Here is a 23704-nt window from a genome sequence, read left to right on the forward strand (position 1 = left end):
GGATAGTATCCAGTGGATGCACACTTCAGAATCTCACCGGAAGTAGTCGGTCATCTGGGTACTTTTCTCCTACGTTTTATGGCTCACATACTGCTTTAACACCTACTCTATACTGTGTGGAAGTAGGCATATTCGGATGCAGGGTCTCTCTTTTTAAGGATAAACAAAATTTCTCTGTTCTTATTTGATGCATGTCCCAGCATGTCATTGTAAAAACGGGCAGCATACTTACATAATGGTCTTACCTGAACCTGACCTTTTTTATGTATCAGTTCAGTATCGTGTCCCAAACGACGGAACATAACCCATTGTCTTGATTTAGTGTGTTTAATGTATTTAGCCTGTAATCTCTGTTTGATCCTCACTCTTGCCCTCTTTCCCCCATTGTTTTGTCTTTCTCTCAAATAAGTATGGCACACTGGCACAGAGAAGCCCATTACTCATCGCCGTACTTTAGGGTGATGATAACTCTTTGGTTAATGACTTTTTTTGGCACCAGGATTTTATCTGACCTGCAGATAAGCACTTTGTTTCTCACTGTTCTTGGAAGTTGTTTTGGTTCTGTTGTTGGAAGTGTTTGTTTGTTGGAACAGGAAGAAGGATTAATGGCACAAAAAAAAAAAAATTCTCAGAGTAGTTGATTTAATGCTTTTAGGCAGTTTAGATGAGAAAAACAGAAACGCACTGACAGTATTTCATGTAGTCACAAAAAAAGACAATCTGATCACAAGTGCACACAGGAGACACATTTGAGATGTGTGTTAATGATCAGTGTGAAGATCTGTCTTGGCTGTCCACTTGTATTTGGATCGCTTGAGATGGATGTTAATACCAGGTGTACACAGATCCTCTGTGATATAATGTTGAGTATAGTATGCATTTGTCAGGTTTTGAGTTTTAGCACAGATCAACCTGTTTTTTCTGTTCTATTCATGTCTGAGTTTCTTTAGCCTTATTCGGACGGTAATTGTTTCTCGTGGGGTCATAAGGCTAATCAGTGATTTTATTGCCGTCCGAATCCAGAATGTCAGTGTTTTTCTCCCACCACCCACGTAAAAAGTACCTACTGTTTTTAGACAAACACCAAGTTCGTGTGGTAATTTAATTGCCGTCCGAATCCACATCTTTTTTCAAGAATAGATCACTTCAAAATTCACTGTTTATATCCTTTTTGACCACTGCAGAGCACCATACGGTTGCGGTACGCTGTAATTTGGATGCATAGACTTGGTCGGCATTACTGGGAACGCCCACAAAAACGTCATATCCGCTTATGCTGTGGGGGAAAACAAGCCATTAGAATGAATGCACGTAGACCTTGTTAGATGCTTTATCTTTACTCTTTGTAATGATGATGCCGAAAAGTTGCCATGTGACGTTCTGCACCTCTAGTAAGTTAAAAAACCCTGACGGATAAACTTGATCTAAACCCGTGTCATTGATGCCAAACAGCTCATCATATAACTGGGTGTTAGGCTTTTGACAAATGTTTGTTAAAGGGCTGGTTCCGTGTTTTTTTTCTAGGCTTGGTTGTGTTTATGGGGCGCAGTATGACATGTCTTAATTCTTCTTTTTTTTTTAACGCCTTATTTTTCTTATATTTTGCCTTTATTCCACACCGCTGTCTCCACTGTCCTTTGAACGGCTCGTTTGCTTCCTGCTTCTGTGAAGCCCATCCCTCCGAAAAACGCAATGGTCTGAGATTGGTCAGATGGCCAAATGTAGTTTGTAGCTCTGCAACAGCTCTCTCTCTTTCGTAATGACGGCGACGTGGCCTCGCCCACTTTGTTGCGTGTTCGCGGGGGCAGTGTTTATGTTAATAGCAGGTGTTTATGATGTCACCAACCTGGGAAGAAGCTTGTTGTAGTCCAAACCGGACGTTTTTGTAGGCAATAAACTGCCATAACTTTAAAAGACAATATCTCCGTTTGCATTGAACTTTCAGCGCTGTAACTTTGCAGATACTGTTTATGCTCAAGCAGCAACATCACACACTAACCAAAGTTAAAAAAGTGAAATCGCATGCAACCACCCCTTTAAACGTGGCACTGCGGTAATATTACGTTCATGTCTCTATTCTAGGCCAAACATACTTATACACAAACAAACGACTTTTGCATTGTACACGGCATATTCAGAAAAATATCAGTTTCATAGCACGACGCGTTATGATCATTTTAAAACATTAAATGTATGTAATACATACTTTTAATCCAAAATTCAGGAACACTAAATTAACGTCTTCTTCGAAAGACTGGGTGATTTATGAAGTTGGCATGTCATAAGAGGGTCGGGGGAGAGCAGCATGTATTTTGATGAGAAAATTACACCTCAAGCCATTGATTCCGTTGGGTCGTTTATCAGTCACCGATACTGTATGGACAATCTGACCCTGTTTAATCCTGTTTACATGAAATAAGCCGCTCGAGAGCAGGTTTAAGCTTCCGGACCTGTTACTATGACAGCAAGTCCAGGATGAGCGTCGAAGAACCAAACAATCCAAGATCATGCCAAATCGTCAACCATCAAATCCGGCTAACTGAGTTAGCGACGTACGAAGAACGGACCCCTGTTTGTGAATTGAAATAAAACTTCATGCCTGAGTGTTTCTATTATACAGTGTGAAACAAGGTTTTATTTGCTCAATTAAAAGTATTGGTTATATCTGTATCGATACCATATAGATTTTTTTGTAAATGCTTTTGAAGTTCAAATTAATTCAATACAGTTTTATTAGAAGAAAACCACTAATTCCTAAGACCAACAATTCTGCTAAACCTTAAACCATCTCATCTAATGCAGACAGCATTTATTTCTTCTCCCAAGTGTGTTCTGCCTGCATGCATCTATAGCTTTTCAATATCCTCTCTGACACCTGCTGAGCATCTCTGAATTTCAAACAGGATTGAGTGTGTTATCAGAAAATGGAAGAACACAAAAACAAGATTATTAGAAAAGACCCTTTGAGTAGCGGGAGGAAGACGCACAAAGAGAGACTTGATTTCCCTCTTGTAGTGTTTGATTTGAAATGTAATTAACCTGGAAACCAATTAAATGGCATCTTGTATCTGTTCTTAAAATATTTAACATAATCCTTGACAAGAACAATTGTTCATTTTTGGTTTGTGTTTAATAGTGATAAAGACTAAGAGAATGAAACGAGGATGGAAGTGAATGAGCTGAGAATGTGTCTATCATGCACTGACTTTTATTTTATATCTATTTTACATGTTTTATAAATAGCCTCGGGTACGCAAAGTCCTGGTTGGGAACCGCTGATCTAAATTTGGAAACCATCTAGAGAGAGACCCTAGACTAGTCCTCCATCTATCCAAGTACTCATCCATGACTTTCCATTTCATTAAATCAAAGATGTCAAACAGATGGCAGAGTCTGACATTTTTGTGAGGAAATCCATTACATGTGACACAGAACAGAGTGTTTCTGGGCAGTCTTATAGGACACTATTCACTGGGTCATTTTGAGCTAAGACCATACAAACAATTATGAAAACACATTTTCTTTAATTACATGCTTATCCATTTGTTATGTAATGCGTACTAACACTGTATGACTATTTGTTTGGCTTATGTTTTTAGCCGTTCTTCATTGGCATCCAAATCTTATGTGATTCCTGAGAGTTTATTTAAATTGGAGAACTAGTTTTGTCTCAGTCCTGTCTGTGCTGAATCTCCATAGAAAGACTAGCCACAACTGCATTTGACAGATTTGAAGCTTCGTCGTGTGAGATTAATACATGTTTCTTGCATTGCTCTGAAGTGAGCCATTCCAGGCATACCACATCTTGTTTTATCAACTGCAATGTGTTATTGTTGCAATACCTCTGATCTGTGCTAAGATGTTCCAGGAATAGGGCATGTAATTGCTACATTGCTGGAGTCTTTGCGCTGCATAACACACCAGCAGATTTGGCTTTTTGAGATTGAGCTTTCTTGTGTGTGTACGGAGAAGCTCTAAATCCTCACGCAACATTTTGTTAATGAGATTTAATTTCAACTCGTTTACAAATAATAAATGTACTCTAAGTAAAGTGAATTTAATTTTTTTTTTAATGTTTATCAATTTGAATTGTAATTGAATGTTAATCTCAGCATAGCATTTGCAAAACAAACAAACAAAAGCACAATTTTAATGTTGCATAATTATTTTCATGTTATGGGGAATTTTTTTATTAATGGCCTAATAAATTAAAAAATAAAACACTAACAACTAAAATCAACCCATTTTAATGCTACAAGTGAATTTAGGCATCACAACAATATAATGTACACTATGAAAAATGTATATTACTGTTGACATTTGCTAAAGATTACATTTAACAGTGTTAATAAATTAACATAAAAAACCTTACCTTTGCTATCATCTAATCGCCACTTAATCTAAATGTATAAATATCTTATAAAATGCCTATATTGGCTGATAAATAGGAGAAAAATATAAAATATCTAAGCAAATTTACCGATAAATGTCCAATATCAACCAATACCAATAAATGTAAAAATCTGTTATGGTTTTGAGTGTATCGTTCAAGAGTGCATTCGAAACTTTACAAAGGATGCCGTGAGATGTATTGTGGATACTGTGTGTTGTAACAGTCATGGGAAAAACAGGGGACAATCATGATTTTGTATTGCAGTTGCATATTGTATCTAGGCCTGTCACGATAACTACTTTTTGTTTCGCGATATATCGTCCCAGAAATAATTGCGATAAACGATATTATTGTCATTTTAAGACTAGTTTATGCCACTGAATATATAATCCTAATATAACAGCATAATAATGCAAGTAGACCTACACACTTTCAAATGACAACCTTTTAATGCTTTAGATCATGGAAATTAAGGGTAAAAAATAGATTATCCTAAATCAAAAAAATGGAATAAATAGTAAATAAACATTTTCCCTTTGTGAAACGACTTTAACACTCGTCATTCTGCGTTGACATTTATATGTGGATCGCGGCTTTGAAATCGAGTCCATTTGGGCTTATATCTTCCAAACTGTCAGTAGTTGTGAGGAAAACACTATAACGCCTCAAATGGCGTCTTTTCTTCACCTGTCGATAACCGCTCTGTGTATGAAGGAACTGCCCGAGAACCACTTTCACCTCCATCACGGAAAACATACAAGATGACAACACAATCGAGTAAAATGTTGGTGACATTCATTATCATGTAAACATAATGGCCGATATAATGCATCACAAAACATTATTGAGGTCATGTACATATATTGTGCGATATATTGATTATTGCGACAGGCCTAATAACCTGACATTCATAATGGATGCTGCTCTGACAGCTGAATAAATATGTATAAGATATTGGCTTCAGTTTCCCCCATGTTCATTGCACCTGCTCCCAGTCTGGCTATCTGGCATGGGTCACTTAGTAGACCTTCCTTTGGATCTCCACCTACTGGCACGGGACACCTCTGCTGTTCTTTGCCAACGGTTTGCTTTGTAAACAACAGACCATGTTTCTGAGAACTCGGTGGAAATGGCCTGCCGAGTATCCAATTATAAGTTCAGTGGAAAGAACCCTGATGGGGTATCATCACAGTACATGATTACAGGGGCATGAAATAGATCCTGCTCCATCTGTGAGAATTTTTCAGCTATTTAATCTTATTTTGTGCTTTTTTTGCTATTACCTTTACTTTCACTGAGTCGAGACAAACTGGTGGAAGGCTGTTTGTAATCTCTAGTCTGTAACCGTAGGGTCTGAATGCCACATTTAGAGATTAATCTACAAACTACATGTATCTTGGATTTAGCACAATAGTTGTTTTTTTTACAAGTATATGCATGCACAAAATATCCTCAAAGGGAGGTTTTGTCACAAATTTGTGTCCAAACTATTGCTGTGTGCACATATCCTCCTGGGACCCAGAAAAAAAAGTTTTTTGAATTTAGTATTTTTCATGTCATTACATTGTTTAGAACATAATAAACAAATGGGGGGGAATTTTTTTTTTTTTAGGTATATTTCATTCATATGTTATATGTCCTCTGTAGTTGACACCAGGACTCAGTTGTTTAAAAAATAAAATGACATGAAATTTCATGTATTGGCAAAAACAATGGCATTTATATTTAATTCATCTATCAATTTTTAGGTTTCAGGATTCTTTTTAAACAAACTTTGTTTAAAGATGATTCTGAACTATGTTATGAAAGATATAGTTAACTGCATTGATATACCGTTTTACTTTATGCAATATGTGGGTAAAATGGCCATACTTGGGTTTTCCCATTCAATGCAATGTATCTATACACTGCATCAAATTTGCACATTAATGTGTTCTTGGTGCAACATGTAATGAAAAAAGAAGTGTAATAATAGGAGTTATAATTGGCAACATCTTCATAATAATATCTAATATTTCATAGGAATATTGATATGTAATTTCTTTCCCTATTCACTTGTTGTGTCTCCAAAATGCCTGATAAACATGATTTAAGTCCTGGTGTCCACTACAGTGGACATTTATGAAATCAATGCCCTGTTTTGTAACAGAAAGTCATATTTTGAGTAGAAACCGCATAACATTTTCCTGAGATGTTGATTTATAACAAACAATTTGAAAATGTATCCGATTTAAATTATACTAAAAAATATTATCATAGTTCCATAAGAGTGCTAAGCATTAATGTCAGCCGTTTTTAAAGACCAAGAAGAAGTTGTTGTCCTGGTGAAACCTCCAAACATTTGGTATCTCTGCAAAGCCCCAGATGTGCTCTTTACAGGACATCCAGACATTAAAACTGTGACATCATACATGTCAGAGAAATTCACTAAAATATAATGTCCACTACAGAGGACAAAAGTCTATTCGTGGGTCCCATATACATTCAAAAATGTATTGTTGTCAACTTATTCAGTACAAGGTATTACATAGACTTCAATATTCTAAAATAAAGCTTAGCAAATTCTATTCTTCGCTTTCTCCTATGTGTGATAAGTGTAAAGCTGCTGAGGGTACCCTGGCACATCTTTTTTGCTTCTGTGAACAAATTCAGAATTTTTGGCTAGAAATTTTCCAGTTTTTTTGGCAAGGTCTTTAACTGTGTTTTACTTCCTGACACAATGATAGCAATTCTTAGTTGGTCAGACTCATTGGAGTCTGTCAGTCCAAAGGTACGGTTACCCGTTTAATATGGTATGATTGTTATCTTGCTTTCGTGGAAGAAAAACACTAGGCCCCTCTTTTCTGACTGGCTAACTGGACTAACTTCTACTTTACATCTGGAAAGAATTAGATACTCCATTTCCGGGAATTCTGCAAAATTTGACAAATTGTGGGAACCAGTTTTTACTTTTTTGTCGAACCAGAAGGACTAATTATTTATTTCAGATCTGTAACAATCACTTTCTGCAATTATTGTGATTATACTTTGTAGTAGAGGTTGGCTTTGTATATCGTCACCCTTTTTTGTATTATTTTTATTTTCCATATTGCACAAATTTCTGTTGTATGAAGGGTCTCGTTGTCTGTTTTTGATGTTTTTTGATTTCATAATAAAAATAATAGACTAAATAATAGACTAAAATCCATTGTTGTAAATGTGTGTTTGCCAAGCCCAAACACACTAATATTGGTCTCAACTGTAAAGTATTACCCTTGCATGTGTATCATGCCATTACAGACTTTTGTTTTATTTCTTTTCCATTTTTTTCTTTCCTGTCTGTCTGTTTTTAATCTGCCGAGATTATCCTAAGTTCCCCTCTCTCAGTATTCACTGGAGCCGATCCGTTCATGCTGTGGCTCTAATCATTCGAAATGATTTCCTTTTGGCATTGTTTGGAGAAACTAAGTAAATGCCACAGCTCAGGCTGAGGTTTTCCAAACAAAGCTTCCTTTCTAGTCTTTCATCTCTCTGCTCCTATTGTCAGCTCCTCTCTCTATGAGTCATAGGTTTGCTTTTAGAATAATATGTATATGTATAGTTGGCTTAACAATAAGACTTTATTTAGACTTACATGATACCCTACCATGTATGTCCCCTTTCATTTTAAAGGAACACTCCTGCTAAAGTTAAACAGTTGAGTTTTACCGTTTTTGAATCCATTCATCCGATCTCTGGGTCTGGCATTAGCACTTTTAGCATAGCTTAGCATAGATCATTGAATCTGATTAGACCGTTAGCATCTCGCTCAAAAATGACCAAAGAGTTTCAATATTTTTCTTATTTAAAACTTGACTCTTCTGTAGTTACATCTTGTACTAAGACCGACGGAAAATTAAAAGTTGTGATTTTCTAGGCCGATATGGCTAGGAACTAAACTCTCATTCCTGCGTAATAATCAAGGAACGTTGCTGCCGTACCATGGGTAACCAACCGAAGTCAAAGCAGAATTAACTATTGCACAGCAGCACTGAATGAATCAGTGCTCTTGAACTGATCGATTCTGATGAGTGAATGATTCACTGACTCATTCATAAAGACCGTTGCTGAATGAATCAGTGTTTTGAACTGATCGATTCTGAGTGAATGATTCAGTGAGTCATTCATTAAGGCCGTTGCTGAATGAATCGATGTTCTTAAACTGATTCATTCTGATGATTGAATTATTCAGTGACTCATTCATAAAGACCATTGCTGAATGAATCGGTGTTCTTAAACTGATTGATTCTGATGAGTGAATGATTCAGTGAGTCATTCATTAAGGCCGTTGCTGAATGAATCAGTGTTTTGAACTGATAAATTCTGAGTGAATGATTCAGTGAGTCATTCATAAAGACCATTGCTGAATGAATCGATGTTCTTAAACTGATTCATTCTGATGATTGAATTATTCAGTGACTCATTCATAAAGACCATTGCTGAATGAATCGGTGTTCTTAAACTGATTGATTCTGATGAGTGAATGATTCAGTGACTCGTTCATAAGGACCATTGCTGAATAAATCGGTGTTCTTAAACTGATTGATTCTGATGATTGAATGAATCCGTGTTTTCAACAAATCTATAAAAAAAAATTCATAAAGACCTACCAGTGTATTAATATAAGCTCCAGAGAATATATATATATATATATATATATATATATATATATATATATATATATATATATATATATATATATATATATATATATATATATATATATATATATATATATATATATATATATATATGCTGAAAATATTGTATGTATATATTACTGTATGATGTCAATATTTAAGAAATTTTTTTAGTTTACTTTTTAAATCAATTGCCACCTTTGCATGAACCTTACAGTTCTGTCTTGTTAATCATAAACTACTAAACTTTTCATATCCTAAAGGCACATCAGTTTAATTGAGCAGCATAAATCAAATGGACCTAATCCAAACAAAGTGTGTGTGTACTGGTTGCAAATAATATTCTATTAAATAGTGTTAGGTCTCTTGTCTCTTCGCTAAATGTCAGAGCAATTTTGCAGAATTGCTCTCATCTCTGAAGGCTGCAGTACGGCTGGAAATCCAGACAGATTTAAGACGCTGAAGGGCAAATGCAGTACATCTGTCAACACGCAGATGCCATGTGAACATGATCCACTTATAGGGCACTACAGCCCGTCTTATATAATACTTAGACAAATATGCATCAGCTTATGTATCATTTTTATAGTCACATACTTTATATCACATATGTGTTTTCTTTTTATATGCTCTCTCTGTCTCTCTCTCTCTCTCTCTCTCTCTCTCTCTGTCTCCAGTGAAATGAAGAAGGCGCTGGTTGAGGAGGGCAGTCGGTCTATTCTGCTGTCAAGGCAGCACAGGTTTAATGAGCGCTGCTGCATCCGCTGCTGTTCTCCCTTCACCTTCTTGCTCAACCCCAAGCGTTCCTGCCTGGAGTGTTGCTACAACGTCTGCAAGGGATGCTGCACCTACAGTAAGAAGGACAAAGGTTGGGTGTGCTCCGCCTGCCAGAAGACCAGGTCAGTATTGCCCTGCTAACAAGAACTGTTGTGTTTCGGAGAGTGAGAGCAAGTGGGAAACACCTGCAGGCTATGATGCTTCTGTTAGTGGTTGTTATCAGGGGTTAAAAAAAACTAGGGATGAATTATATAGTGAAAAGTATTGCTTATTGGTTGATATTAGAGATTTTTAAATTATTATTATTTAAAGTATCAGTCAGTATTGGAAATTTAATTGTGCATGCTCATTTCTCATCTTTAAAAACACGAATCATTTAATAACACCGCTAAATATCATCTTTAGCAAATCTAAAAAATATTTGTGATGCATTATAAATATTATAGAATGTCGGCCAGATTGACGTTTATGTTTTATACAGTATTTGGATTTGGTAAAAAAAAAAGAACTGATGTTTTTTTACGTATTAATTTACAAGATGAAAAAAAGATGTTGTACAGTTATTATAAATCAATCTAAACTAAATCCATTGGAATTTATAAGAGCTCAAATATTTTCAGCGGAAACAAAAATACAACATCCTAAAGGGTTCAGGGCTGGTTCTGTGAATGGACCGTTTAAATGTGAAAATGTGCATGCGTTGCATTGAGCGTCTGTTTGTCTGTGGGTGTGTTTATACTCATGGTTTAATGAAAGACAAGGCGCTTCCATTGAGGGTTCAGACAACATCGTTCAGACCCTTCAAAATAATTATGTATAATACAAGTATACAGCATGATATGCACTCAAAGGCCGTTGTAAATTTCACAGAAAGCTGTAGGTCGCAATTCTACTCGAAGACAGAAAATATTTTTGTGCTTCTTATATGCACTCTGAAGGACAAATGCATTCCTACAATTTAGTTTAAATTGTTAACCAGTGGAAGCAGAGTTTTTACAGGTGACTTTTTGTCTTTTTTATGGTGTTTCTATGTGATGTGAATCCATAGTGCTGTGACATTTTTAATGAAACTCAAGAGCTTTATGAGCGTTGGTCCTACAAAATTCATTCAATTCTATACAAAAACATCATGTTTCTTTATTATTAAAATTATTATTTCTTCTCTTTCCTATCTATACACACTCACACTTCCATCAATGTAACAGAATTTTGATACTGACTCTGTTGTCACATTATAAAACTGATGCTCATTCCAGTTTTCATTTCAAATATCAGTGTATTATAAAATTAATGAATGGAAGCAGACAATTTCAATATTTGCTATGTTTATAGACAGACAGGTTTATACAGTATGCAATAACCAAATGATCTATATACAGTACATGTTACTTCTTTTGTCTAGTCAATTAAATAAATGCATAAGCAAGTAATGGACAGAATAAAATGTCTTTTTCTTTTCTGTGGGAAAAATATCATTTGTCCTCTGGGGGTGTCTGTAGTCTGTACGTAATGGTGAAAGGACGCAGAATTCTATTTTAAGCATGAAAACAACACTGTGTTGTCTTTGCCAACCGCTCATATTTCTCTGCATATTTATATACAATATATATATATAAAAAGAAGGATGATAACAATGTAATTTTTTGATTTATACACAATTTTGGCTTTGTCCCTTGACCATAAGAATAAAGATTCTTTCTAATTTTTTAGTGTACAAAAAATATTTAAAGCAGAAAGTCATTTTTTTTTCTCTAGTACATTTTTCTCAACAACATTTCTTACTGTATACCAACTAAACAATAATTAGCAACTTATAAGTTTAACAACTTATATGTTCCCAGCAGGCAATTCCTATAAAAATACTGATTTTAATTCAGACTATTGTTGGACGTCTGCTATCAGTGGCATGGCAACATGGAGCTATTTGTCTTTCAGGCAGTCTGTACTCTGTTTACTAGTGTATGCACAGTCTTAACAGCAAACCAAGTCCTTGATATTGAGTATGCTCAAAAGTGCATGTCTACTCTGACCTTTCTGTGTATATATGTATGAGTGTGCACTTGTTGGTTATAGGTCCTTGTGTCTGATTATAGGACAAATGTCGTATAAGTACAGTATGGTATGATTATGCAAAGGTTTTAATCAGTGTTAAGTAAACAAAATTTCAGGAATGCTCTTAAATAAGCATGATAATGTGGCCTTGTTTGTGTATTTTCAGGCTACTGAAGACCCAGTCACTGGAATGGTTCTACAATAATGTGAGAAGGCGTTTTAAAAGGTTTGGCAGTGCCAAAGTGTTAAAGAACCTCTACAGGAGGCATGCGGCAGAGCGTGGAGTGCTAGCAGAGCATACAGGTACTCGCCATCTGGACTTTTGTATGACCTTCCTTTAAAATAAAGGATGTTTTCACACTATGACATACATTTATAATGTATTTTGGTGTGATGTTTTGGAGTTAAGAGAGCTTACATATTTACTGTTTCTCCATTTCCAATATAATTTGCATCCAGTGAATATTTCAGTTTTGGATAGTCCTTCAAGCTCTTGCACTGTCTTTTACACTGTATATGTTTGCATGTGCATGCATGTATTTATCACAAATTCATACGGTTTAAGGATAGAGCAGGCAGGGATACAATGGTCTGACTTGCCTTCGTCTCTGATTTAGCAGCAGAAGGATTTCTGAGAATTATTCCTGTTTACGGAGGAAAGGTCACTGTGCAGTTTGATCTGACCTGATGGATTCCTGGACTCTTTTATTCCTAACATTTAAATATCGAATAGAAATTGCATATGCATGTAATTACTTAGAACTTATATGAACAGTTAAATAATTTAATCCCTTTACTAAATTAAAAAAATGTAGTGGTTCACCTATCAGAAATGAAATGCTTATTTTATTGAAAAATTAACGCAACTGTCCGAACCTATACAATACATAGTCATCTAATATGCAGTTTTCATTTTTACAGTTGTAGAAAAAACACATTCTACTGGAAAATATACTGTGGAAGTACAGCTACTAATAGCCAGAAATATACCACTACAGTACACCTTTGTTTGGAAGTGTAAAAAAACTCAAAGATTATTTTCCTCTCCCACACCAGCTCAAAGCTCATTTGCTTGTGTTTGTGGGCACAAAGAGTTATGATCTGTGCTCAGCCTCCATTTCAGTGTTGCTGTGGTCTGTGAGCAACGAATGTCTTCTCCATTAAGAGAAAGGCAGTTAAAAGCAAGGCCAGTGGCACATTTACAATGGATGACCACGACTGCTGTTGTTTGTCACCTCAGCAGACCTCCGTAACCTCTGAGGAAGAATAGCTCTCTATGGAGGAGAGGAGAAAGCATTACAGTGACAATGAAAAATAAAGAGCTTCGGCCACAAAAAGGCATTGGAAATTTGATGCAGAGAAAAGCTAGAAAGATAATCTGTTTTGAGTTTAACGTTGGGTAAGTGCTAAGAATGGAGCGATAAGCTTATAGCATTATAGGATAGTTTTTGTAAGCTGAAACATCAGTCTTCAGCTTTATCTCATAGAAAAAGCTAGATTTATAACATTACTTTGATTTGCTCTCCTCGGTAGAGAGTAGGCGTAGACATTGGCTCGAATGTAAAGGGCAGGTGTTTTTCACCAGTGGTAGCTGGTGACTTCAGAGGCAGTTTGACCTTCACTTTACAGGGCTCTATGTGGAGCTGAGGCCATATATATATTTTAGTAGTTACCCATCGAATGATTTGTCATCCGACAGCTCTCTGAGACTGAGACAGTGTCTGTCAGAGAGAGAGAGAGCAACCTGTCGACACCTCTATTAAATCATGTTAGAGCTGGAAGTGCTATCGAATCTCTCAGGAGCCGCTTGTCAACAACAAGAACAACAACAACAGAAATGTTTGATGAATATGCCTGTACTTAATCTTTCCCTTTTCATATTGAGCTCATCTCAATATTGCACTTTTGTCCTAGCTTATCAGTAATGAGAATATTCTTTTACTAATAGAAAAACGTTTCTTCATGGAATGCAACATATATTTACCAAAGATGTACATCTTCTCCAACTGATACATTTGAAAGTTTTTGCACCAACAGAGGGCAGCACTTGCGAGGAGAGCGTCTGCAATGAAAGTAGCGTGTATGAGAGTGACTCTACATTCTACAAACAAAGTGAAGGTTTGTGATCAAATATCTCCTATTTAGATATGTATGGCTTGTTATATCCGTAGTTTCATTCAGTGAACAGATTTGAAAACACTTCACTGCAACTATATGGCCTAAGTATAGAGCTGCAATTATCTCTAAAGGCTTTCATTATTATGTCTCTCTTCAGAGCACAGCATGGCTGAGACTATTAACGTGGCAATGCGGGTGGCAGAAGACGCCATAGATGAAGCTATTGCTAAGGCTGAGAGCCAGACTGACAGACAAGTAAGACTTTCCCATATGAGATTATTCATTTACGCTTCTCAGTAAATTGGCAAGTTTGACATGCAACTGTTTGACATTTTATTTTGTAGGAGAAGCAGACCGAAGCTCATTATCTGCGAGAGAACAGAGGAGAGCTGGTAGACGAATTGGCCAAAACAATAGTACAGAAAGTGAGTAACACGTCAGCAATCACCTTTCATGAAGGTAGAGTTTTACATTGTTCACAATTCAGTGTGCAGTGATCTATGAAAGACATTCATAATGTTATGATTTCTATTACAAATAAATGCAGTTCTGTCATGACAACTCTCCAAGTGTTTGGCATGGTGATAGGTAGGGTTGGGTTTGGGTATCGTTTGGGTTTTTTACGATACCGGTGCCAAACCGATACTTTTAAAACGGTACTAGTGCCTAAATGGTGCCTGAACTGATACTTTAAAAAAAAGAGCCACAAAACGAGGTGGATGAGATTAAAGAATGGCATTTTATTGAAGATACATTTTTTTAAATTATTTAAATTGAACAATTTATTAAAAGTTTAAAGTATACTTAAATATATAGATATAAATAAATACAAAACACACTTTACTTAACTAATTCACAGTAAAACTTAAGCCACCTAACCCAACTACAATAGGCCTAATTTAACACTAAACAGTTACAGTACTAATAACAGCAGTGTTCTTGGTATCCTACAACCCAGCTTCAAGGTTCAGTTTTATTTTGCAGAAACATGACCATATTTCTCTATATTCTCTGGCTAAATATTTTGGAACGTGCTTCTCACATGACACACAGCAGCCACAATAGTGCTATGACAGCTGAATCGGATTTACTTAGGTTTTTCTTTTTTATTCAAAATATTCACAAACTTGTTAACTATGTCACAAACTATCTGATATTCTGATTTTCAAATATGTGTGAGTGAATGTGTGTAAGTTGACATATAATGCACGATGGGCGCTGCCATGTTAGTTTGCGCCTCAGAGAATCGGATCTGTCGGATTTATAACACGTATATTCATCCACGTCTCACGAAATACATGAAAGTGAGTTACCGGTGAACTGGGAGAAGAATAGAGTAAACTATATAGTTAACTATATAATGTGTATCTGAATAAAACATGTAGTCAAATTATAACTGTCTGAAAGGTTTGTCATTGCCGCTATAGACATCAGTGTGTATTTTTTGCTAGTGCTTATGAGCATTTAAATGTCTGAAACCTAAAATAAACATGATGTGGTTGAAAACACGGAATAGTTGTGATATGTGACGAGCGCTGAGCGCGTCTGTCACTGGCTCGGCGCCAGCCAAAGCGGGTTTCGGTACCCAACCCTAGTGATAGGTATGACAATGTAGATATATTTGGTCTTGGCGGAATAGATCTGCTACGCTGCTGTAGGTTATTATTGCTGCTGCAGAGCAAGTACGGGATTGCTACTGCTATTACACACACGACACACTGCTGTGAGCAAGTAAGACCTACTGCTGCTGTACAATAGAGCGTACATAAACTACCCATAGCAGATCTATACAGGTGTAGCTGGGGAGGTGGAGGGTTTCTGAAAAACACGCTGCACTGCTAAGGCAAATGCTAATCAAGTATTTGAAGGTTGAGCTGTAAGCTCATTGGCTACTGATACTGCAGGAACCAATCAGCTGTGCCCTATAGAGAATTACATGAGTGCAAGCAGATTGATAAAAGGCACTTAAAATGTCGTTACAAAGACCATCTCACCACAGTGACTCTACAATAATCTTACGATGCGACGACAATAGTTTTTGTGCGCAAAAAAAATCAAAATAACACCTTTTTCCAACTTGTTACTGCCTTCCGTGTGTGCCTCCACGACGCTCTGTGGTGAGATGGACTTTGTAACGACATTTTAAGTGCCTTTTATCGGTCTTGGGAGTATAAGTGTACAGAATGCCAATGGAGGCCTATCTGAAGCCTTTCTCAGCCACCAGCTTTCAACAAAAATATCTTCATTTGTGTTCCGAATATGAACGGAGGTCTTACGGGTCTCGAACGACATGAGGGTGAGTAATTAATGACAGAATTTTCATTTTTGGGTGAACTAACCCTTTAAGGACATATTAGACAATCTAGAGTTTCATGACAGAACTTTGTATTTCTTTTGACTTTGAAAAAATAATCATGAAAAAAGTATCATGGTTTCCACAAAAAATATTAAGCAGCACGACTGATTCAGCTTTGATAATAAAAAGAAAAGTTTCTTAAGCACCTAATCAGCAAGTTAGAAGGATTTCTGAAGGATCATGTGATAACTAAAGACTGGAGTAATGATGCTGAAAATGCAGGAATAAATTTAAATTTAAAATATAAATTTAAATTATAATATTTCACAATATCACAGTTTGTACAGTTTGTATTATTGATCAAATAAAGCCTTGGTGAGCATATTTTACCCATTATTTGACATGTGTTTTACTTAAAGCATGAATATAAAGACAATTATTATTTATTTCAATACTTTTAAAATGTATTATTTTAAATGACCCATGTATGTATTCACACCCTTGATTTGACATCAAAAAGACAATGAAAAATGTTATTATTTTTTGTGCTGTCAAACGATTAATCACATCCAAAATAAAAGTTTGTGTTTACATAATATATGTGAGTGTACTGTGTATAGTTATTATGTATATTTGAATACACACACATACATGTGTATATATTTAGGAAATATTTGCATGTATATACTGTATATATATATATATATATATATTTATCTAATTTATATTATATATAAATATAAATATTTTATATATAAATATAAAAATATGTATATACATGCATGTGTGTGTATTTATATATACAAAATAACTATACACAGTACACTCACATATATTATGTAAACATTTTAAATGTGTAAACATCATTTTAAATGATCATATTATTATTTATTAGTATTGACAATGTTTGCATAAACTGATTATATTGGAATATTTAAACAACAGATTGTCCACCGGAGGATGGATCCGTCTGCGGTGCAGTCTGGATGTAATCTGGACCTGTTGCCTGGCCAGAACAATGATGGGACCGCTCCTGATCAAACCCAGAATGCCTTCGATGCTTCTCTCTGGGTACGCTGGCCTTTTATTTCTGTCAAAGACGGCAATTTGGCCACTTTTGAGATGCACTAATGAATGCACTGACTCTGTAATGCTTTTGCATTGCTCCTTTGCTTCAATGTTTGCTGAATAAAACGTCTTCTCTCCCCACAGAGGTCTCAATCAGCTTTCTGTCTCTTGACTGATGAGAAAACAGACCAGCATGCTAACACTGGGTCAAGGCCTTCAGCTTCTAAAAGTCATGCTCTGGAAATGAAGAAAGAAGAATCGATGCCTGTCCAGGCCATGCCTAGCTGGAGGAGTGTTGACCGACTGGACAATTCCAGTTAGATCCTTGACTTAAATCAATTTGATTCTTAATCAGTTAATTAACGCTTCTTGCTTAGAGTGATTTTTAAAGCAATTTATGCTGTTGACCACCTCCATTTGTATGCATGTCTAAATGCTGTAAATATGTCTTTAGTGTTACAGAGTCCTGATGGGAACTGGATTGCTTATCAGAGCAACTTGCTCTCTCGACCGAGCCTTTTAACAAAGCGCAAGAGTCTGGTCTACAGCGTCTTAGAAAGGGAGTCTGGCGTGGGGTCAGCTTACGACGAAATGGGCTCCGAGACAGAGCCTGAAGCTAATGGAGGCTGGGGCGCTGCACTGGTAGAGTTTCGTCGTAAAATGTCTGCCAATAAGCAGTTGAGTTACCCAGAATCCCATAGCCGTCAAGCAACCTTGCCTTTGGATGAACAAGCACAACACACCACTGCACACACCTTGAATGCTGACACTGAGAACTCCTCAGGACAGGATGGACCAATGTCCAAGTCCCACAAAACTCTGCTGCCCTTCCTGAAGAGAAAAGTGTCACTAGATCACAGGCGACCCTCATTCGCCCGCCGTTCGAACATCAAGGATGTTGATTTCAACCCAGGAGGGGCTGAAAGCAGTGAGGATGGCCTAGAGGACAGCAGGGTCAAGAGGTCACGGCGAAGGAAGAAAAATAAGAGAGAGGACGCAGAGTGGAAAGGACAGTCAGCATTGTCTTTGCCTGCATCGGTGAGAATGACTGTTAGTTGTACAACATGAGTTGGCTTTGATTTAGAGTAGGGCTGCACGATTAATCGAAATCGAACTGCAATCGCGAACTGGCTTATGTGCGATTATGAAAGCGTAAAGGCTGTGATTTTTATTCAATAAATATATGCCCAGCGTGTCAGTGAAGAACGGCTCTGTGATCAGTAGTAAACGCTGCTCGTTTTTGAGTCGCTTATAACGTGCATTTGGAAAAAGAAAAAAAAAGACAATGTTTAATAACACGTTTTTACTCACTTCATATCGTCAGTCGAGTGTTTGATATTTCCTTTTTGTGAGCTGATGTGGCTTCTTATCACAGAATGAGGCTCACTCCATCCTATTTTTGGGTAAAAAATAGGAAAAATAATACTTCTCTAAATAAATGTATATGACAATCCATATTTTTGTCTCCAGTGTACAGGAGTTTTTTCCCCACAGTGCATGCATAAGAGGCTCATATTAAAGACACATTTTTATAACAATAATAATAATAATATATTTTATAATAAATCCTTAGACATTTCTAGTGATTTTTAGTCATAGGCTGCCTGTATGTGAACGGGTAACCTTGCAGTTTTTTTGTAAAATAAGTTTTCTGTAAAATATAAACATTGTTATATTTATTCTTAAATACTCTATTTTTTATTAATTAAAATATTATTGTAATAGTGATATTTCTTATTTTGTTAAATATTATATATTATTAGCAATAATAATAATCATAATCATTATTATGTCATAATTTATAAGCATAAAATGTTTTATTGTAAAATGCTGTTTTTTATAAAAAACCCTTTAAAGGGGTGGTAAAACACATTCTTTTGAAGGCTTGATTGTGTTTGTGGGGTGATCTGTAACATGTGTTCATGCTTCGTTTAAAAAAAAAAAAAGCATTATTTTTCATATATTTGACCTTTATTCTACACTGCTCTGTCCCTCCTTGTAAAACGGTCTGATGCTTTCCGGGTTGTATGAAGCCAGTCCCTCAAAAATACGCAATGGGCTCAGATTGGTTAGCTGGCCCAGTGTGTTGTGATTCGCTAACCGCAGTGCACGTTTATCGGAAACGTCACGCCCCTTACCTTTACCAAAGGCTGTGCTTTGGTCAGTATTAGAAACAATGACGTCAATAAAACCATACCAATCTGAGCCCGAATCAGACCCAAAACATTTTAGTGAAGATGATCGAGCAGAACCTGTTAAACCTGTTCAGTCCTCAAGAGTAAAGTCTGCGGATCTATAATGATCGCTACTGAATGGCACTGTTACTTTTGTATTTTTAGAACGATTATAGCCAAATATCTGTCGCAAGAACTATTAACCCAAAACGAACACTAAACATTGGCTTTACTATAGTAGCCAAATCACACACAGAACCATGTTTAGCAAGCCTGTAGATAAACAATACATAAAAGCTCTAATCAAAGAATCATTTACACTAATGCCAGGTTCGCTGTTGAGATTTTAACGTTAGGTGTTCGTCGGATAACGTTAAGTATGAATGAGCATTTAACAGACTGGTTTGCAGAACAGCGTTGTCATCTGTTTACTTCCTTGCTACAAAGTATAATTAACCTATTACATGAAAACACATCGATGAAAAATAAATCAGACTTACAGGTTGTGGCCCGTAAACAGCTTCTGTTTGTAAATCCAGCTTTCAGGACAAGCCGTTGTGCATATCCTGTACTGAACTCGCGAAGTTTGTGGAAGTTTTCCTCCGTGAGATGTGCTGCGGGAGGGAGCCCCGCGCGCGCCTGTTCCCATCCGTCTCAAACACACATGTGCATATAACATGCTGTATGTTAAACGCTCTGCAACGCCCCCTCGTCCCACAAGGAAGGCTGAACAAAGCAAGTACCCCAGACCTGCAATCCGGATGAAAATAACAGCGTTTCGTCGGCATTGCAGCAACACCACTCCAGCCTATACCACTATACCACAACAGCGCCGCGATACAAAATGGCCTCATCCCCCCCCCCCCCCCCCCATATTTAATATTCTCGGAGGAGGGGTTTATGTAAATATTGAGCCTGTAAATATCCACCAACCCTGGAGGAATGTCTGTAGTCGCCTACTGGCCGTTTGCTGTAGTCCTTAGAAATGGATTTCTTTAAAAGCAAATATCTCCCTTTGCTTTAAACTTTGAACGTTGTAACTTTGCAGATGTTGTTTATGCTCAAGCAGCAACATTATACGCTAGCTAGAGTTAGAATAGTGAAATCGTGGTTTACCACCCCTTTAATGCCAAACACACCCAAATATGATGATACATTGCCTAAAATATAAAGACAGCTATATTTCCATATATAAAGACCTCTTTATACTGTGTTATTTCCCAAATTATATGATTGGTACTGAACCAAAACAAATAATAACTTTAAAAAAGTGTATTTAAATCACAAAGTATCTTTTTTATACCAACTACTACTGTAATATAAGATTTAGGAACCTATCAAACAAATAATACATTTAATTTCTTACTGTTAATAACTGTCTGTAGAATAAAAAAATTTGCAAATCATTTCATGATTTTTGACCAGTCTAAAGAATGCAGAATGAAAAGGTCAAAAATTCTATTAATATTGTGTATTATATATAGACACTATATATACACACACACTACTGTTTAAACATTTGAGGTCGGTAAGATTTTTAAATGTTTTTGAAAGAACTCAACAAAGTCAAATTATTGTTACAATTTAAAATAACTGTTTTCTAATTTAATATATTTTAAAATGTAATTTATTCCTGTGATGGCAAAGCTGAAACTTCAGTCACATGAATCTTCAGAATTCATTTTTAAATGCTGAGTTGGTTCTGAAGAAACGTGTCTTCTTATTATCACGTGTCGACTTAATTCATGATTTAATTCATCTTTGCTGAATACAATTTTAAATGTATATATATTTATATATTTATACTATTATTCTTTATTGGCAGGATTCCAATAGCCAACACTCGGATTCTCTGGTGAAGAGTCGTCTTGTGAAACAGGACTCAGGTTTGCATGGAAAAAGACACACTGTGGAAGATGACACTTCAGACACTGCTACCCCTGACATCTTGAGCTCTGGAGCTGTGACCCCTGATCCATTTGGACCTGATCGCAGTGCTCCCAGCAGTTCGAATCACAGAGCCTTTGGTGTGGTTGGATCTTTAGATCAGCAGTTGACTTACAAACTGAAAGAGCTGACCAGTCAAGTCCGAGAAACACAACTTTCCTCCACTGAGGATGAATTGGACAGGTTGGAGTATCAAATGTGGGATGAAGATGATGAAACAAAAGCAAAAGCTGAGGAAGATGTTATGGGAGATGCTTTTTTAAAGATTGAGGCTGTTGCAAACAGATCAGGTGAAACTGAAGCCACACATCTAGTAAGGAGAACTGAGATGTTGAAAGAAAATGATCTGACTTCCAAACTCAGAGAGTTAACCAGTCAGGTCAATGAGACACTACTTTCCTCCACAGAAGATGAACTGGACAGGTTTGAGGGTCAAACTGTAAATGAAGGCATAATCAATCGATCAATGAGAACTGAGGCGCTGGTGGTAGATGACAGAACATATGGACACAAAATGATACCACGTGACAAAAAAACCCATAATCATTTAGAGAAGATGGTTGAAAAAGCAGAAGAAGAGAGATCAGAGAAAAGGCAAAAGGACACTGTGGCAGAGCAGGACTTTAGTGAGCAAAAGGACACGAAGGAGACACAAATGTCAGAAGAAATGAGCTCTGGGAGCCAAAAGCAGACACCCACTGAGACAGATGCTAAAAAGAGAAGTGAGGAGACAAAGAACAAGGGAGAAGTTCAGACTAAAGAGAGAAAAGATGTGTTTGAAGGTCAGCAGAGCAGAGCTGAGAATACAGAGATGGTTGGTCATATTGAGGAGCAGGGAGAGGCCAGTGAACTGACTTTGAATAGATTTATAAGTGAAGATGGAAATATGGAATTTGATAGGATCATCAATGCTGTAGTGAAGGCTTTGGATGACATGGAAGAACACATAGACGCTTACACAAGTGAGGAGGTATTATTAGACAACGAGGGAAGTGAGGGAGAGAAACTAGAGATGATGGAAGAGAAGGAGAATGCTTCTGAACAGGATATAGATGACAAGACCACATTTGAGGGATGCTTTATTGGTGGAAAATCGAAGAAGGTACAGGAAGAAGGCAAAATCAATAAAGTTGTGGCACTAAAGAAAAACAGTAAAGACACTGAGGAGACAGAAGACAAGCAATGCATCAGATCATCAGACGAGATTGTTCAAGGTGACTTGGTTGAAATGAAGGAGCGGACGGACAAGGACCCCACAATCCAGAACTTCCTTCAGCACAGCGCCCCATCTGGCCAGGAGGCGTATCTGTCACCAGAGGAGATCTACCAGGTAACAACCAACCATATTACAGTGAACTATACTACAGTAAATGCTTCAGTAACCTGCTTGCATCTAACATGCTTTATTTAAAGGGTTAGTTCATCCAAAAATGAAAATTACTCCATGATTTACTCACCCTCAAGTCATCCTAGGTGTATATGACATTCTTCTTTCAGACGAATACAATCATTATATTAAAAATGTCCTGGCTCTTCCAGGCTTTATAATGGCTGTGAATTATTGGGTAATTTTTGAAGTCCATAAAAGTGCTTTACTTCAGAAGGCCTTTATTAACCCCCCGGAGCCGTGTGGAGCAGTTTAATGATGGATAGATGCACTTTTATGATGGATAGATGCATTTTTGTGATGGGTAGATGCACTTTTATGATGGATAGATGCACTTTTATGATGGACAGATGCATTTTTATGATGGATAGATGCATTTTTATGATGGATAGATGCACTTTTATGATGGAAAGATGCATTTTTATGATGGATAGATGCATTTTTGTGATGGATAGATGCACTTTTATGATGAATAGATGCACTTTTATGATGGACAGATGCATTTTTATGATGGATAGATGCATTTTTATGATGGAAAGATGCATTTTTATGATGGATAGATGCATTTTTGTGATGGATAGATGCACTTTTATGATGAATAGATGCACTTTTATGATTGATAGATGCATTTTTATGAAGGATAGATGCATTTTTGTGATGGATAGATGCACTTTTATGATGAATAGATGCACTTTTATGATGGACAGATGCATTTTTATGAAGGATAGATGCACTTTTGTGATGGATAGATGCACATTTATGATGGATAGATGTTCTTTTATGATGGATAGATGCATTTTTATGATGGAGAGATGCATTTTTATGATGGATAGA

General features: G+C 36.5%; 1 protein-coding gene across 3 annotated transcripts in view; it reads left to right on the plus strand.

The window, feature by feature from the left end:
• Nucleotides 1–23704, plus strand: part of myripa (myosin VIIA and Rab interacting protein a) — a 40206-nt gene that overhangs the window by 10347 nt on the left and 6155 nt on the right. For 2 of the 3 annotated variants that reach the window (XM_079819625.1, XM_079819623.1), the window contains exons 3-11: nucleotides 9729–9950; nucleotides 12047–12183; nucleotides 13918–13998; nucleotides 14156–14253; nucleotides 14343–14423; nucleotides 17240–17365; nucleotides 17507–17678; nucleotides 17817–18400; nucleotides 21362–22813. In XM_079819625.1, coding sequence (XP_079675751.1) covers nucleotides 9729–9950; nucleotides 12047–12183; nucleotides 13918–13998; nucleotides 14156–14253; nucleotides 14343–14423; nucleotides 17240–17365; nucleotides 17507–17678; nucleotides 17817–18400; nucleotides 21362–22813 — 2953 coding nt within the window. Of the gene's footprint in view, nucleotides 1–9728; nucleotides 9951–12046; nucleotides 12184–13902; nucleotides 13999–14155; nucleotides 14254–14342; nucleotides 14424–17239; nucleotides 17366–17506; nucleotides 17679–17816; nucleotides 18401–21361; nucleotides 22814–23704 lie in introns of all 3 variants that reach the window. The other variant, XM_079819624.1, reaches the window with a different exon arrangement.

This window comes from Gobio gobio (assembly GCF_949357685.1).
Source record: "Gobio gobio genome assembly, chromosome: 6".
NCBI lineage: Eukaryota > Metazoa > Chordata > Actinopteri > Cypriniformes > Gobionidae > Gobio > Gobio gobio.